The 18220-nt window shown below is 34.5% G+C and overlaps 1 protein-coding gene across 4 annotated transcripts in view; it reads left to right on the forward strand.

The window, feature by feature from the left end:
• ATM (ATM serine/threonine kinase) overlaps window positions 1–18220 on the forward strand; it is a 115657-nt gene that overhangs the window by 884 nt on the left and 96553 nt on the right. For all 4 annotated transcript variants that reach the window (XM_019624133.1, XM_019624132.1, XM_019624130.1 and 1 more), the window contains exons 3-10: window positions 1297–1398; window positions 1476–1588; window positions 3277–3422; window positions 6686–6850; window positions 13520–13685; window positions 14341–14579; window positions 16251–16414; window positions 17465–17634. In XM_019624133.1, coding sequence (XP_019479678.1) covers window positions 1327–1398; window positions 1476–1588; window positions 3277–3422; window positions 6686–6850; window positions 13520–13685; window positions 14341–14579; window positions 16251–16414; window positions 17465–17634 — 1235 coding nt within the window. In that variant the 5' untranslated portion in view covers window positions 1297–1326. The remainder of the gene's footprint in view (window positions 1–1296; window positions 1399–1475; window positions 1589–3276; window positions 3423–6685; window positions 6851–13519; window positions 13686–14340; window positions 14580–16250; window positions 16415–17464; window positions 17635–18220) is intronic.

Below are 18220 nucleotides of genomic sequence, written 5' to 3' on the forward strand. Positions count from 1 at the left end.
ATTGGTTAGAATACCACTTTTATTTTCCTTATTGATTCAATCAAGAGGACTGTGAATTGAACAAGAAGGGGGAAGAATTGCAGATAAAACCATAAGGAATGGAAAAATTAAAATGATTGTCCTCAAGAAGTATACAATCAAATGAAAAAGACTATCAAATAGCATCCTGTAACCTACAACAAAGTAAAGGAGGTTGTAATAGAGATAAAGGGGTCAGAAGAACCAGTGAATACAAACGGAGAAAAGCATTAGAACTATCAATGAAATCGGTGGTCTTACTTGGTAGTTTGCTCTCACTGAGAGTGTTTAAAGAGATGGCAATAATTTTGTAGAAGGGATTTCTTACTTTGTAGGAATATTGGACATGGTCTCTCAGTTCTTCCCAATTTTAAGATTCTGTGAGATTAAACAGGGCAGAGAAACACACTTGATCTTGAAAGATCAAGTAGAATTTATATGGATGGATGGGAAAAGGACTTTCCCCATCTTTTTTCCTCTTGAGATGTGTGTGTAGATATAATAGATATAAATATGTATTATTTGTTTATAAACATGTAGCAGAAATGAAGTTCTTGTAAAAAGGTTCAGAAATACTAAAACAAAATGCTTTCTTATAAGTTTTTTCTTAAGGTTATCAAAAGAAGATTTGATTGTATCAGAAAACCTAAAAGGAGGAGGGCTACTGCAATGGCATTAAGGCATAATAAAATATAGTTGACCTTTGACATTTGCAAAGGATATCACTATAGCATGTAATTTCCTTCATTTTCTTTTAAAACAGGAATATCATTTTCCTTTTAGTTTTTGCATCAAATGAAAACTATAAAGGCAGCTGAGATGGAAGTGCTAGGCAAACCTTTGTAGCTCTGATAACCTCCTACATATCAATTCCAAAGCGATGTAAGGTTTTGGCTCAACTAAATAAGTCATTACATAACATTTATATACGGGTGCTTGTAAATAGTTCACATAGTCAGTGTTAAATCCTTAAGTGCTCTTTTCCTTATTCTTTGCCGGGATGTTTTCTGTTCACTTTTTATGTTTCAATTTAAATGTCATGTTTCTTAGAAAAGACCCCAGAACAATAACATAAATTATACGTTTTATGTTTTATCCTGCCAATTCACACAAAGCACACATTTGCATGTCGAAGCTTTGTTTTGATATATTCTGAGAAAATCTCATGTAAATATGGAAATGGTAAGAAAAATCATTAGCCTTAGATCACTATATGCCTCTGTTAGATCTAACTATATATTAATACCATAATCTGAAATAATTTTTTTTTTTTTACAGACCATGAGCTGTTTTCTGAAATTCTGAACCATGAGTCTAGCACTTAATGATCTGCTGATTTGCTGTCGACAACTAGAACATGATAGAGCTACAGAACGAAAGGTAGTAAATTACTTAAATTTAATCTTGCCTTGAATCAAGCGTGTGGTTGTTAACCATTATTTTGTTTTCATTTTCAGAAAGAAATTGAGAAATTTAAGCGCCTCATTCGGGATCCTGAAACCATTCAAAATTTAGATAGGCATTCAGATTCCAAACAAGGGAAATATTTGAATTGGGATGCTGTTTTTAGGTATTGCATTCTAATTTTTTTTACTGTATTTTTTTTTGTGTGTGTGATTTTTGTGTGTGTGTGTTTGAATTTAGGTCTTATTTGTCTTTGCTCCCTATATAACATTGTGCCTCACATATGAAGTTGATGCTTAATATTTATCTGAAACATAATTTTTTTTTTTTTTAAGATTTTTATTGGGGAATTGGGGGGATGGGAATAGTGCTGGGGAATTGGGGAAAGGGGAACAGACAAGTTGCTGTCGTTTGTTCTTCAATCTAGTTGTGGAGGACGTTGCTTCACTGGCCCAAGTTGGCACCATCATTGCGCTCTTCTCTGGCGAGGCAGATCAGTCGCCGGCTTCTGGACGGCCGCTCACTGCGGCTGCTGGCCGCTCACGCTGGCTGCTGGCCACACACGGTAGCCCATGGCAATCCACTGCCACAGGGACTGCAGCCCACGCCGTCGCCGGCGACTCATGGCAGCCCAGCTCCAGGTTGAGCTGTTGTTCAGCATCTTAGCTGTGGAGGGCAGTGTCACTGGCCCTCACATGTGGGATCCGAACCGGGGCACTCTGGCATCCCAAGCGAGTTCTTAACCATCGCGCCACTCGGCCGGCCCTGAAACATAATTTTTAAAAGATGTTTACATAGACAGTAATTTTAAATCATTTTTTCAGTAAAATGTCTTAGACATAGCTCACTCAAAATTAGAGAATTTCTTTCCTGTAAGTTCATAAGATTTTATTTTAGATTAGAGAATAAAATTAAATTATAAGTGCTTTATTATTGCTTTGATGTCTTTACATATTGCTCTAAATAACTGCCAGATGTTAAATTGTAATAAAAAAAGGAATTTTAGAATAATTTCGTATGAATACAATTTAAAAAACAAAACAAAACTCAGGCATTGGACTGGAGTGTCAAATAGAATTGATGTATTCTTACATTAAGACAGTTTTTAACTATGAGGTCCATTTATAACTAGAAATAGATTGGAAGACTTAGGAAAGATGAATAAAATATTTTAAATTAGTGTAGAATACTTAGTAACGTGAAGCAGCATTTGCAGTCAAAAGGAAGTATGAGTATTGTTCCTGAGAGTTTAGAACAGATAATCTATTTTATTTTTTACCTCTTGTTTGGTACTAGATTGTTACAAATTTCAATGCTGATAACATGATAAATGCATGCTTCTTTTCCTTTGGTTCCTTAGTTCAGATACCACAAATATAGATATTATTTAAAGAGGAATACTATTTTGAATAAGCTGATCAGGTAGGCCACATATGTGCCTGGAACTCCCAATTAATCATGAATATTTTCTAGGCAGGCTTCATTTAAATGCTAGAAACAATGCCGGCTGCCTAGGAAAGAGGTGGGTCGTGTACAGGATAACAGAAAGAGGTGAGAGAATTAAGAGCCCTTAATAGCACTGGAAGCTTTTAATGATAAAAAAGAAAGCAGGCAGTAAAGCAATAGAAAATCATGTAGGTTACAAATTAAGAGCTTTGCAGACCAGACTTTAAATTGATACTTGGGGGCTTAAGCCTTGAAAGAATAATTTGATTATTTTATTTAGCTAATACATTGATTAAAGTAACATGATATAAAAGATGCTCTTTATGATGGCATGAAGGATTTTTTGAAACTATTATAATTATTTAAGTATTTAATCAGTTTCTGAAATTCTATTTTGTTTTCTTGAAGATTCTTACAGAGTTACATTCAGAAAGAAACAGAAAGTTTAAAAACAGCAAGACCAAATGTTTCAGCCTCAACACAAGCCACCAGGCAGAAAAGGATGCAAGAAATCAGTAGCTTGGTCAAATACTTCATCAAATGTGCAAATAAAAGTAAGTGCTATGTTATTCTAAATAATTGGCTTAATAGGTTATTGTTGCATGAGTTTGGTCTGAATATGATGAGATAAAAGTTGAGTGCTAACTCCAATTTCTAGTACATAAAATGGTTTTTAATATAGGTTCAAATATTTGGAGGAATTTATGTAAGCCTGGAATGATATAATCTTAGGGTTGAAAGGATTAAAAATTATTTCAACTACCTTTTCTTTTTGAATCCCCCCTCTACTTAGGTAGCCATAATGGTTAAAAATAGCTTTTGAGGTTTTCTGTTCTATCTTTGAATAGCTTTAATAATAGCAAAAACCTGCCTCCTTTTGTTACTGCCTCTACCTTCTGAAATAATACAGAAAAATTCTAATTAGTTTTTTCAGTTTGACATTTTTAAAGATATTTGGAGTTAGGTATGATATTTTCCCTAAGCCCTCTTCTCTACGCTAAACAGACTACTTCCTTCAGTGCATATGTCCTGGTTTTTTAGTCACTCTTCTGAATATTCTTCAGTTTAATTTATCTCTCCTAAAGTGTGGGACTCCATCTTATTAGGTGTATTCTGATTGGTACAGGGTGGAGCAGGACTTCACATACTTTATTCTATACTTTTACTGATTAATTCTAAGATCGCATAAGTTTTCTTGGCAGTCAAAACCCACGCTTTTAACTAACATTGTGCTTATCAGGAGCAAAAAAGAACTTGGTATATTTTTATAAATTAAAAAAATATATAAAGTGTTTTTTTTCCTGATAAGCCATAGCTCCCATTGAATTTCTATAGTTGATATTTTGAGATATTTAGAACTATAATGCAGACTTATGTAAGGAAATGGGCTTCACATAATGCTGAAAAATTAGAAGCCGAAATGTTTTTATTAGGACTCTTGATCTCAGACTTTGTTTACTCTTCAGAGATAAGTACATGATACCAGGTTTAGTTTAAGAATCAGAAAAGCCCAATGTTGGTAAACATTAAGTAGAAGTACATGGATTCTTAGTGAATGATATTTCAGAGTAGAGGTATGAGACTTGAGTCTAAATATGAAACATGGTTTAGTAAAAATTTAGTTTTGCAGCTCCTCTGCAATGCCAGTTTGTGTGGATGGCTGTAAGCCCATATCAGGGACTCCAGCAGACACAAAGGAAAGCTACACTGAAATATTCTGCTCCTGCTTTGAAATTTCTGCTCCTGTTTTTGCCCTGTATGATAGCCCTGCATCCATTAAAATTTGTATTCCTGGCCACTAACATTAGGTTCTGTTTTTGAATAGCTTTAACAATAGCAAAAACCTGCCTCCTTTTGTTTTGAAAATGTATGAAAGTATGAATATCTTGGTTTACAGGCATGAGTGGATGAAATTATCAATGTAAGATTATTTAAATGGTTGAAAAGTGGTGTTTTTATTTAAGGCTTCCTTTTAAGTTTGACTTTGTAACTTAAACATCTTTAATCTTAGAGCAAAACTGGGGTTTTGTCATCTCACTTCATGTCATCTCACTTCAATTCTTTTTTTCAAATGGTAGAAGGGTTGATGGGAATTTAAACACAGGTACAGATTTTGCCAAATTTGCTTGACATATAAAATATGATAAAAGAAAGAAACAAATATTAGGAAAAAAGAGGCAGCTGGGAAGGAACCAGTAAGCAAATATTGTTTATTCCTTTATGTAGGGTTTTGTCTGCTCCTACGCCGAGAGAGCCCAGACATTCTAGAGAATGTAAAACCCAGCTGTTAAGTTTCGTGAGGTTCATAAATTCTCTGCACACAGTTTAGTTGTCCTTTTGAGGTAGATTCTTTAGAAAAGAACGTCAGCATAGTTTTTGAAGCATTTCTCAAATTTGGCAAAGGAAGGAAATATTAAGACCATAGGGAAATATGATTTCATCCTGATATTTATGTGGTTATTCAACAGATATTTATTAACCATCTAATATAGAACTGTCACTGGACTATATGTTGGGATACAGAGATTAATTCCTTTCCTTGAGGATGTGATAATATAACATGTTATAGATAAGAAAATGTTATAAGGACTGGAAGAGAGACATGCATAGGGTGTTACAGCGGAAGATCATTTGATTCTGCATTTTGTCGTTGGCCAGAAGCCTAAAATTTTGATACAAGCCTTAAGTAAAAATGATTTCCCAGTTATATCAGTATATACTAATTTAGCATATTCTGATAATTCTGAATATAATTAGTCTCATCATAAGAAAATTCTAAGCTGGAATATATTCAAATACACATAAAGACTTGCAGCACCCTGCTCATTGCTTGTAACAAAAAATGTTCTTTATGATCTTAAGATTGTTAACGTTGAAATAAGAAATTTTGGCTGCAACATCAATATAATTTTCTCAAAATCAGAATTTTTAAATGTACTTTTGTTGTCTTCAAGAATATATCCAGAGACCCTAATCCTAAAACTGTACCTAACCCTAACCGTGTCCCTAACCCATCCCTAACTCTAAACCTAACCATGTCACTAATCTTAACCCTTACCTTGTCCCTAACCCTAAACCTAACCTTAACCCTTTCACTAATCTTAAAAAAAAAAAAATATATATATATATATATATATATATATATATATATATATATATAATATCTCCATTAATGCTGAATTTTCAGAACTTCTAATAAAACTAAAAATTACAACTGTATATGTGTGCTATAAATTCTGTTATAGGACTTGGAAGTAATTTTGCTTTTCACTGTAAATATCCTCCTTATAATCTTCTTTCAATCCTCCTTATAATTTTATGTTATTCTAATAAATTACTTCTTTATAAAAAGTACCAAGTAACTTTGGATCATTGTAAGCCTAATGCCAGAAATTGTGAATTATTAAGGATAGAATGAATGATTGCTTTTCTATATATTCGTACAGGTATTGGTAAACTTTTTTGTAAAGGGACCAGATAGTAAATGTTTCTGACTTTGTAGGCTGCTAAGTTTCTATCTCAACCACTCAACTTTGCTTTTTTAGCCTGAAAGTAGACATAGACAGTACATAAATTAATGGACCTGGCTGTGGTCCAGTTAAACTTTATTTCCAAAAATACATGTCTTGCAGAATTTTGCCCATGGGCATAGTTTGCTAATTGTGCTCTATGAGAAGGAAGTCAGTTAATAGTAATTTACCAAAAGGAATTATTTGTATAGTTGCCAGTTTCTTAATTACTTTTCCAAAGATTTACATATTTTTGTTTGTTTATTTTTTATTTTTTATTTTTTGTTTGTTTGTTTATTTTTAAATAGGAGGACCCAGGCTAAAATGTCAAGAACTCTTGAATTATATCATGAACACAGTGAAAGATTCATCTAACAGTGCCATTCATGGAGCTGATTGTAGCAACATATTACTCAAGGACATTCTTTCAGTGAGAAAATACTGGTGTGAAATATCTCAGCAACAGTGGCTAGGTATGTTTTAAAATTTGTTCTTAGTTAATTTTTCCTTGTGAAATGATATTTTACCAAAGGAGCAGATGGAGTCTATTTGTATCCCCTGAACTCCTTCACAGTTTAACAGTACTTTAGTAAAATTAAATGGTTACAGAATCTGACCCTAAATTTACATTTATTATATGTTTCCTAAGTTATTGTCACTGGTAATATATATTAGGTGCTTGTTATGAAAACTGAAAATACAGAATTGAAAATGCCATCCACTATCCTCAAGGACTTGACAGTCTAGGGGCAGAAAAAAAACAAGTAAACCAAAATTATAATGCATTATGAGATAGACATGTTTGGGTGCATTGAGTTCACAGATCAGTGACACCTAAAATCAACCATGATTAAAGTAGAGAAGAAAACCAAGCGAAAGAGATGTGTCATAAAAGTGAAAGCAAGAGAATTTCAAGTTGGAAGGGGTATGACATTTAAAGTGTTGTAGAAATGATAACACACACAAGTATCTTTTGGATTGGTCAGTGAGCAGGTCACTGGAAAGGTAATGAAAATCAAAAGTGTTAGAATAGGATATTTAGGACACAGAATAGGATATTTAGGACACAGTGGGTTATATATAGGTCCTGTAGGATATAGGATCCAGTGATTTACAAGATAAGTAGAATGGGTGCCAGCGAGGAATCTAGTGCTGTTGACAATTTGTAGTTGAGAGGTACTGACAGACCACAAAGGAAGCTATGGTCAGAGACTGAAACATTTGAGTTTATAATTTCAAAGGCGGAACATTTCTGGTTCTGAATGGGTTTAATGGGTGCCAGGAAGGATTCTAGTGTTGTTGACAGTTTATTTTGTGAGAGTTACTGAGAGACCACAAAGGAAGGAAGTTAATGGTCAGAGAGTGAAACATTCAAGTTTATTGATTTCAAAGGTGGAGCATTTCTGGGTCTAAATGGGTTTAATTGGTGAAAATGGGATTTGGCTGTAATGAGGTGACTTTAAGCCAGATGTCCAAGTCTGCAATAATAAAATCACCTCTGAAAGTTTAGAAACTCAGTATTTTCATTGAGAAGTATTCAGGATAAATTGTGCTAATTAAATTAACAGACATTATATTCTTGACTGTCAGTTTATCATTTCAAAATGAGATTATATAGGGCCATAAAACCATGACCTAGTCAGTGCCCTGCATTACACTCTGCTGTTCCCACATGAATTAAAGGCCTTCTCAGCTGCTGCATCAATTTCTAAGGCATCTCCTGGGGCCTTTGTTGTTGTTCTTACCACAAGGGAGACAAGCATAGCCCTCAACAAGCCTAGTGGCAGCCTTTGGAGAATAGGCCAGTGATGTTTAGGATACTCCAACAAGTCACCAAAGTGGTCTATCCTAAATATTTAGGATAATTGCAGATTTTAGATTATTACTTGTAATAATGGGTCACACTGAAATAATGGCAGACCTTCCTTTAATCTCCTTACTATGATTCCATCATCTGGCATATTTTCTGAAATCCTCTTTTTATTTTTAAGCAAACTACCATTACTTCTAATCAACCCTTTTGTTAAATTACTTTTCAGTTAGCTCCCTTTTCTGAAACTTCCTTCTCTAATGAGGACTCTGCTTAAGAAGTGAAGCTTACGTTCAAAATATATATTTGGTACTGGTGGTGATTGAAGCTATGGCTATTAATGAGATTGTTCAGGGAAAGAGTTCAGAGTGAGAAAAATGGTCTAAGACTGAACCAACATTTCCATATAAATTTTGGAATCAGCTTGTTGATTTCTACAAAAACCCCTGCTGGGATTTTGATAGGGATTACATTGAATCGATTGAACAATTTCGGAAGAATAGACAGCTTATCATAGAATCTTCCAACCCATGAATATATCTCCACTTATTTAGGTCTTTTTTTGATTTAAAGAAGTCAGCGTTTTATATTAGCTGTCAATACAGGGTTGAGGATGTTTCCTTCTATTCCATTTGCTTATTATTTTTATCAGGAATGGATGTTGAATTTTGTTAATTTTTTTTCTGTATCTGTTGAGATAATCATGAGGTTTTTGTTTCTTGAGTCTATTATTGACGTGTTGAATTATGTTGATGGATTTTTCACAGGTTGAGTCAACTTTGTGTCCCTGGGATATATACCCCACTAGGGCATGATGTATTATCCATTTTATATATTACTGGGTTGAATTTGGAGGTTGATGTTGGAAGATTTTTTTTGTTTTGTTTTTTGTTTTGTTTTAAGTAGAGCCATCCTGCCACCTGTTGGCAGCTCAGTGGCTGCTCAGCTCGGGCCGGGAATTGAACCACTGTTGCTCAGAGCTCAAACTCTTGAGCGAACTCTTAACCAACTGAGCCACTCGGCCGGCCCCAAGGAAGATTTTTAACTATGAATTCAATTTCTTTAATAGTACAGGATTATTTAGTTTATGTATCTCTTTTTCAGTGACTTTTGGTAATTTGTTTTTAGAATTTGTACAGTTTACCTAAGTAGTTGAATGTATGAGCATGAAGTTGATCTTGAATGTTATTGCCTTATCTTTTTAATATGGGTACGCCCGGTAGTGATATTGCCTCTTCCATTATTGATTTCTGATCTTATTATTAGTTTCTTCTGTTTGGGGTTTAATTTGTTCTCTGGTTTCTTAAGGTAGAAGCTTAGGTCGTTGATTTGAGAGCTTCTTTCCTAATACATGCATTCAATATAATACGTTTTTCTCTAAACACTGCTTTAGTCATAGCTCACAAATTTTGATGATGTTGTATTTTCATTTTTCTTCAGTTCAAAATATATTCTAGTTTTTTTTTTGAGACTACCTCTTTGACCCATGGATTATTTGGAAATGCGTTGTTTAATTTCCAACTGTTTGGGAGATTTGTTTTGTTTTTGTTGTTTTCCTTTTATGGTTTCCAGCCTAATTACATTATAGTCAGAGAACATAACTTTTTATACTCTTGATTATTTATAATTGTTATGATTTCTTTTATGATTTAGGATAAGGTGCATGCACCTTTTTGAGTGTTCCATATGCATTTGAAAAGAAAGTGTATCTGCTGTTAATGGGTTATTTCTATAAATGGTGTAACCTGTGGTCGTTGGTGCTAATTCAATGCCAACAGGAATGCCCACTTTGGGTTGTGGTGAAGAAGGAAATTCTATTCAGTGCAAATAGCTCAATAGTTATATAGCACGGCTCTGAAAATAGTACGGCTGTGGAACAGCTCACTATTGTTACAGCTCTGTTATGAAGCAGCACAGCTGTGAGGTGGCCCATAGGCAAGGCCCCTCTCCATCAAGACAGCTCTGCTCTGCCTGTTTTGTACCAGTCTACTCAGCTCTGCTCCACTCTGGCGAAACATCTTTGGTGTTACAGTTTCAGCCCAGGAAACACAGCCTTCAGTGGAAAATGAAAGCACACTCTTTGACGGGAGCTGACTTGTACAGAGAGAAGCCCCCGCCCCTGGTCCATCCTCAAGCATATGAGGACTCCAAATCTTCGCAGTTTGATTGGTCCCAAAAGCACTGTCTTGATTCATCAGAATGGAGCCGCTCTGATTGGTTGGTGAAGGTCCTAATAGCATTGTAGCTGCACAGCTCTTATTGCATGGGGACAGTCTCCATCTTATTGGTTGAAATAGGATTCCAGGAACTCCTTTGTAAGGGCTGACTCAGATGACAGGAACACATTGCAGGCAGGCAGTTCAGTGCAGGCTTCTCCCTAAAGTGTGGCTTACATGACAGGCCCCTGTTTAGAAACAGTTGCTAGGCTCTGCTTTTAAATTTGAGCCCAGTTAGCCACCAGGAGCCTTCTTGGTAGGTATCTACTTTCTCAGGGTCCACGTTGGTAGTTATAGTCAGTTGGTTGATGGTGTTGAACTCTATAAAAGACTGGTGTGAAAGCATGAGTGACAAGTGAGGAAATGATTTAGCAAATACAGATAACTCATTCAAAAGCTTTTTTTGTAAGGGGAAGGAAAAGAGGGATTCTGTTAAAGATGAGAGTGACTGGAGTATAATATAAATACAATTGGAAGGACTTAATAGAGAGAGTGGTGAACACACAGAAAAATTGATTATGTATGTTCCTGCGAAGAAGGGGCTCCAAAGCAAGAGACCTAGGACTGTTCCAAGGAAGAAGATATCAGTAGTTTTTCTAATAAAGTAGGAAGTTGAAAACCTTTAGTGGCTTTCCTCCATACCTGGCATAAAATGTGGACTCCTTGGAATCACTACATAGTGTTGCTTCTACCTACCTCTCTGACCTTTTAACTCAACTAACAGCCCACCCCATCCTTCTCATTTCTGTTCTGTAGCTATAGTGGCCATACTTGGATTCTCTAACCAAGTTATTCCCAAACTTTTTTTTAAAACAGATTTTATTTTTTTAGAGCAGTTTTAGATTCACAGCAAAATTAACCAGAAAGTACAGAGTTCCTGTAGATCCCCTGACCTCAAACATGCATAGCCTCACCCACTGTCAACATCCTGCATGCACTAAAGTGTTAGCTTGGTTTCCATCAGTAAACCTACACTGACACCTCATATCACACATAGTTTACAGTTTACATCAGGGTCACTCTTGGTATTGTATAGTCTGTAGGCTTTGGCAAATGTATAATGACATGTGTCCACTATTATAGTACCATACAGGTTAGTTTCACTGCCCTAAAAATCCTCTGTGCTCCACCTTTTTATCCCTCTCTTCCCCCATTCCTAGCAACCACTGAATTTACTATCTCCATAAGCTTTGACTTTTCCAGAATGTCATATAATCGGAACCGTATAGTAGTCATGTGTGGTCTTTTCAGATTGGCTTCTTTCACTTAGTTTTATGCATTTAGGTTTCATCCATGTCTTTTCATGCTTCGATAGCTCATTTCTTTTTCACACTGAATAATATTTAATTATCTGGATGTACCATAGTTTAATTATCCATTCACTTACTAAAGGACATTTTGATATGCTTTTAAGTTTGGCAATTATGAATAAAGCTGCTATAAACATCTGTGTGCAGATAAGTTTTCAGATCATTTGGGTAGATACCAAGCAGTCTGATTGCTGGATTGTATGGTAGAAGTATGTTTAGTTTTGTAAGAAACTGCCAAACTGTCTTTCAAAGTGGCCATTGTTAATATCTGTATTAAATATCAGTAAATCTTAATTTTTGTTTGTAATTTTAATTAAAAAAAAATAAGAGTTCTAATATTTTGTTCTGACACTAGTGTGGATCACCTCACACACTTTTATCCAGAGTGCAAGTTCTTGCTTTGTGGCATTTGTCCTTCCCTTGTCAGAGGCTACCCTCTGTATGGCTGTTTTCTTTTCATCCTTTAGGCCTCAGCTTAAATGTCACTGCCACTTTCTGATTGCTCTTTCTAAATTTGTTCCTCTCTTTTTATTTTCTGTCTTAGAACTCTGTTTCTTTCATAATATTTTTGTGAAAATGAACAACAGTTTTGTGAAAATGAACAACACTTTTAAATAATTCATGGGTTGAAGGAAAAGTATCAAAATCAAAGTATACTTAGAACTGGATGAAAATGAAAGTTACAACATACCAAAATTTGTGGAAGGCAGTTAAAGATACGTTGAGAGGGTGATTTATAGCATTAGTTGTCTACATTAGAAAAGAGGAAAGATATCAAATCACTAATCTGAACTTCTATCTCAAGAAACTAGAAAAACAAACCCAAAAACTTTAAATCAAGCAGAAATAAATGATATTGAAAACAAAAAAACGCTAGAGAAAAATTAATGAAACAAGAAGCTGATTCTTTGAATAAAATCTAGAACCTCTAGCAAGAGTGACTAATATAAAAAGAGAGAAGACACACATTAGGAATGAAATGGGATATAACTGCAGATCCTGTAGCTATTAAAAGAATAAGGGAATACTGTGAACAGCTCTACGCACATAAATTGGACAATTGAATTTGAATGGCTCAATTCCTTAATACCACATACTATCAAATCTCACCCATTGTGTCATAGATAATCTAGATAGCTCTATAACAATGAAAGAAATTGTATTCATAATTTAAAACTTTGCACAAAAGAAATTGGGAACAAGACAAGTCCGTTCTCACCACTCCTTTTCAGCATTGTACTGGAGGTTTGTATAGGAGTTGGAAGACATGATTAATGGCTTCCTCCAGAGCAAAGGACAGGTTTGCTTGCAGCCTATTCATTATGAAAAGCTTGGGGTTTCTCTTCTGTAATGTATCTTCCCATTTGCACTTCTGTCACCTGTCCCTCATTATGTTGCCTTTGGGATTGAGGAATTTATGCAAAAATGAAGGTACCCTGGCTACTATTATTGCTGTGAGAAATAAATCATTATTACAGCATTAAAACCACAAAACGAGTGCGTACTGTGTCAAGTGCTTTGTTAGGCCTAGATGGAGGAACATAGGATTAGAGAAGGAGCTTATCTGAAGTCTGGCTCTTAAACTGGTGTTTACGTTCTCTGCTGACTGAATCCTGTCTTGAAGGCAATTTATATAAAATACAATAAAAGATTAATGGAATGCTTTTACTGTATTAAATATAAGTTAGTATAATTTTAATCTTTTTTTATAGGTGAGATTGTTGAAATTTATGACATTTAAGTTGAATGACTTACTAATTTTCTTTTTAAAAATATAACTAATGCATTTTTGTTGGTTTTTTTAAGAATTGTTCTCTGTGTACTTCAAGCTGTATCTTAAACCTTCACAAGACATTAATAGAGTTTTAGTGGCTAGAATAATTCAAGCTGTGACTAAAGGATGCTGTTCCCAAACTGATGGATTAAATTCCAAATTCTTGGAGTTTTTTTCAAAGGCTATTCAGAATGCAAGGTAATCTAATCTCTTTTTGCTTTGTTTTATATTGAAAATTCATCAGATCTTGGAAGACTATGTTTTAGATTCAGTAACTAAAAATACTACCAATTTTTTTTGAAACTGGCTCATTATAGTAGAACTAGTGGATCCCAAAGCAAGTATTGGTCAGGTCCATCACTTCCCAAATATACATTATGCAGGACATGAAATGATGCTTTCTAGTGGGAGATCCTGTCTTGCTTTTCTAATGACAGGAAAAGCTAAATATCCTCTAAGTAGTTTCATTTTCCCCATTTTTGAGGATAAGAATAAAATAAAATAATGTATTTTGAAGAATCATTATCTTAAGTTTGTATGGTAAACTCAGTTTATAATGTGAAACATTTTATAAGTGGTAGGTATTACAGATCAGTTTTGTATGATTTCAGACAGCATTTCAGTAGCAGGGAGAGCTAACAAGAGTAATCTCTTAGCACCAAATAAGAGCTTTTTATTGTTGCTATGTAGTGTTGCTGTGATTTTTTTTCTGAATAGTTCTAAAACTAAACCTATTGTTATTTGAAAATTAGATTTTTTTTTCTTTCAGTATGCAACTTCATAACTGTCTTTACTTTGTGTATTCCCCCTGCCGTGATTATACCAAGCTGAGTCTGTTTATTTTCTGTCACAGACAAGAGAAGATCTATGCAGGTCTAAATCATATCTTAGCAGCACTTATTATCTTCCTCAAGACTTTGGCTGTTAACTTTCGAATTCAAGTGTGTGAATTAGGAGATGAAATTCTTCCTTCCTTGCTTTATATTTCGACTCAGCACAGACTCAACGATTCCTTAAAAGAAGTAATTATTGAATTATTTCAACTGCAAATTTATATCCATCATCCAAAGGGAGCCAAAACCCAAGATAAAGGTATAAAGGAAATTTTTACTGTTTTGAATTTGCTTCTTCATTGAAACATAAATGCTTAAGTATGAAATCAGTATTTGGTAAGGTTATGACCTTCCTTGGGATTACTGTGCTTGGTAATGATATTAGTCATGATAATATTTTTCACACAATTTTTTAGAATTTGAAGCTGTCGTACCAAGTCATATTATGCCTTACCATTTATTAGTTCAATGCTATGAAGAATACAAACCAATAGGAAACACTGGTCCCTTTAGGAGCTGATTATGCAGCAATAATGAGTTGCTAGGAGATGTGACACATACTAAGAGTAAAAGAATTTCGAGAAGGCAAGATCTTGTTTATCCACATATTGCTTTTATTAGAAGATGAAATAGATAAATGTGGACTGAAAACAGCCAGTCAGTTCCCAAGAAAGATACATACATATAGTCTTAAACCTCATAGTTACTCCAAGCCTCTGTTTGCTGGGAAAACCAGAAATGAATGACCCATTCACCCTTGATTCCTTTACATTTGTCTTTCACCAAGAAAGTAGTGCTTGGTGTAGCTCCATTCACTAGACAGGAACTTTACTGGGTGGAATTGGAACAGAATGTTTCCTCATGCTCAAGGCAACATTTGCCTTAGGGCTTGTGCTAGCCTAAGGACCAATTCATCATGGCTACCTTAATGAGCTTACTAAGAAATCATGCTACATTGAGTAATAGCAGGTAAAACAGAGGAGAACTATTACAGCCATTTTTTATCAAAAGTAGCTCTGTATGGTTTCATGAGTTCTTCTAGTATGTATGGTTAGATGTATTTGTAGCCCATGAAACTACAGTGAGTCAAAGAATGGTGGCTTTTCTTAGTTTTTCATCTTTCATCTAACTTGCACCAGGATGAAAATTAGGCTTATTAGGAAATGGTATGATGTATGTAGCATTTTAGTTAGCTGCATATTTAGGATGAATTGAAAATTGGCAAGGAGGATGAGGCTGCCAGAAACGCTAATATAGTTTTAGGCTACATTAATAAAATTAATAAATTTCATGGTTTTTTTGTTTGTGGGAAATAATAGCCCATTGTTCCTCATACAGATTGCAGTTGGGAGTATTATGTTCACCAGACTTTGTAGAGTCAACATTTTAAGACGGACATAGTTGACTGGAGTGTGTCTAGGGAAAGAGGACTGGGATGATGAGAATGCTGGATAACATATTGTTTGTACACTAACTATTGGGTTGTAGGAGAAGTCATGACGCATTTTTGCAATGAAAAACAGAAAAAATACGTCATGACTTTTCCGACAACCCAACAGTTAAAGGAACTGGTAATGTTTTTCTCTTCAACAAAGACATAAGGAGAACTTGGTCCTCATATAAAAGAGGAGATATGTTCATTGTATTTGCCTCAGGAAAAAGAAGAAATTCGGGAAAATTTGAGATTTTGAATTGATTTGAGAAAAATGAGAATATGGAAGAATCTTATAACAAATACATTTAACTGAGTGTGAAATGTACGCTGTTATGAAGTAGAGCTTGTCAAGGATGTTGTCAGAGAAGCATTAGTACTGAATAGAAGGTTGGACCAGATGTCTTCTGATGTTTCCACCTTAACAGAGGAATAGTATTGTGGCAGTTGACAGTACAAATGGGGTATATATATAAGTTATAACTTTTTGAATTACAGGTGCTTATGAATCAAGAAAATGGAGAAGTATCTTATACAACTTGTATGATCTGCTAGTTAATGAGATAAGTCATTTAGGAAGCAGAGGGAAATATTCTACAGGATTTCGTAATATTGCTGTCAAGGAAAATTTGATTGAATTGATGGCAGATGTTTGTCACCAGGTATTGTGAATCTTGTTACATTTTGAAATTTCCTGTTAATTGTTCTTATACTGGGCTTTGAAAACCTGTGTTCTGATAAAAAGCCTGTAAAATTACTACTTTTAAGACACCATACGTATTTAGAATTGCCCTTCTGACTTAAAAGATAACTCTTCTGCATATATATAAACATAGTGAAAACTGATGATGAACTTTTCCATTCTTAAAAGATTATAGGAGATAAGTTTAACCCTAAAGTTTCTTCTTCTTGTTCTACTGAGTTAGAAATCATATAGCATGAAATTCACTATTTTAAAATGCACCATTTAGTGGTTTTCAGTATTTTCAACATGTGCACCCATCGCCACTATTTAATCCTAGAACATTTCCGTCAGCCCCAAATTAAACTTTGTACCTATTAGTAGTCAGTCCTAATTCCCCACTTCTTCCAGTTCCTAGAGCCAACCACTAATTTACCTTCTGTTTCTATGGATTTTGCCTGTTTTGAACATTTCATAAATTGGAATCATATAATATGTGGTCTTTTGTGTCTGCCTTTCACTTAGCATAATGTTTTCAAGGGTTATTCATGTTATACCATGAATCAGTATTTCATTCCTTTTTATCGCTGAATAATATTCTGTTGTATGGACATGTTACATTTTATTTACCCATTCATCAGCTGATGGCTTAATGTTTCTTAAGAAAAACTTTTTTCCCCAGGAATTTGATTAACATCCTAGATAATTTCACATGTTACATATTTTCTTAATGCTAAATTTATTATTTGATTCCTTTGAAAATAGAAGTTATTGTTTTACTTTTCGGTATCTTGGTTCTCTTAGTAAATGTTACCAGGAAATAAGACTAAAACTTTACTTAGTAACATTTGCTTTTTAGAGAGCCACTGTACTCTATAATGTTTGTATGCTACTATATTATATTTATATATTTCTATATTTTATTACTCTTGCTTTATGACTTCCGTGTATCTTCATTTGAGGAGAAACATTTTTTCCTAATGCACTATTAGAAAACAAAAGCCAAGTTTTTCTTTTTTTTGTTTTATAGGTTTTTAATGAAGATACCAGATCTTTGGAGATTTCTCAGTCTTATACTACCACACAAAGAGAATTTAGTGGTGATAGTGTACCATGCAAAAAGAGGAAAATAGAATTAGGCTGGGACGTAATAAAAGATCATCTTCAGAAGTCACAGAATGATTTTGAACTCGTGCCTTGGTAAAATATTACTTTTTTTTTTTCTTTCAGTATTATCTATTAGTTGTTCTCACAAGACCTCCACTAGAATTCTTTCATCTAATTGGGCAGTACTAGGTCATTTTGCTGCTCCCAAACAAGTCACTGACAAAGGAGAAGGTGATTTGCAGGACATGTTGATTTCAACCACCATGGCTCATCTGTCAGGGCCAGGGACAGGACCACTTCTCTGAAGCATATTGCCATAACAAGGAGAAAGGGAGACTGGCTGCTGGGTAGGCAATCAGCAGTGTGTGCCTCGTGGAATTCACTGAGTTGTATATCTCAACACAACGAGATTTGTGTGTACAGCACCTTCCAATAGAATTTGATTAGGAAGAAATTAAAGATAGCATTCAGAAGTCACAGAATAATTTGTACCTTATGCCATGATAGAAGGTTATCTTTTATTATTTGCTATGTTCTTTAGTTTCATGAAGCATTCACAATTATTTAAATAATTAAATAAGTTGTGAAATTCTGTGAAATCAAAATATTAGGTCCAATAGGAATCTTTAGAATCTATCTAGTTCAGCCTGTTTGCTTAGTGTTCTTTTGATTTTTACCA

This window comes from Hipposideros armiger, unplaced genomic scaffold, assembly GCF_001890085.2.
Source record: "Hipposideros armiger isolate ML-2016 unplaced genomic scaffold, ASM189008v1 scaffold_580, whole genome shotgun sequence".
Lineage (NCBI taxonomy): Eukaryota > Metazoa > Chordata > Mammalia > Chiroptera > Hipposideridae > Hipposideros > Hipposideros armiger.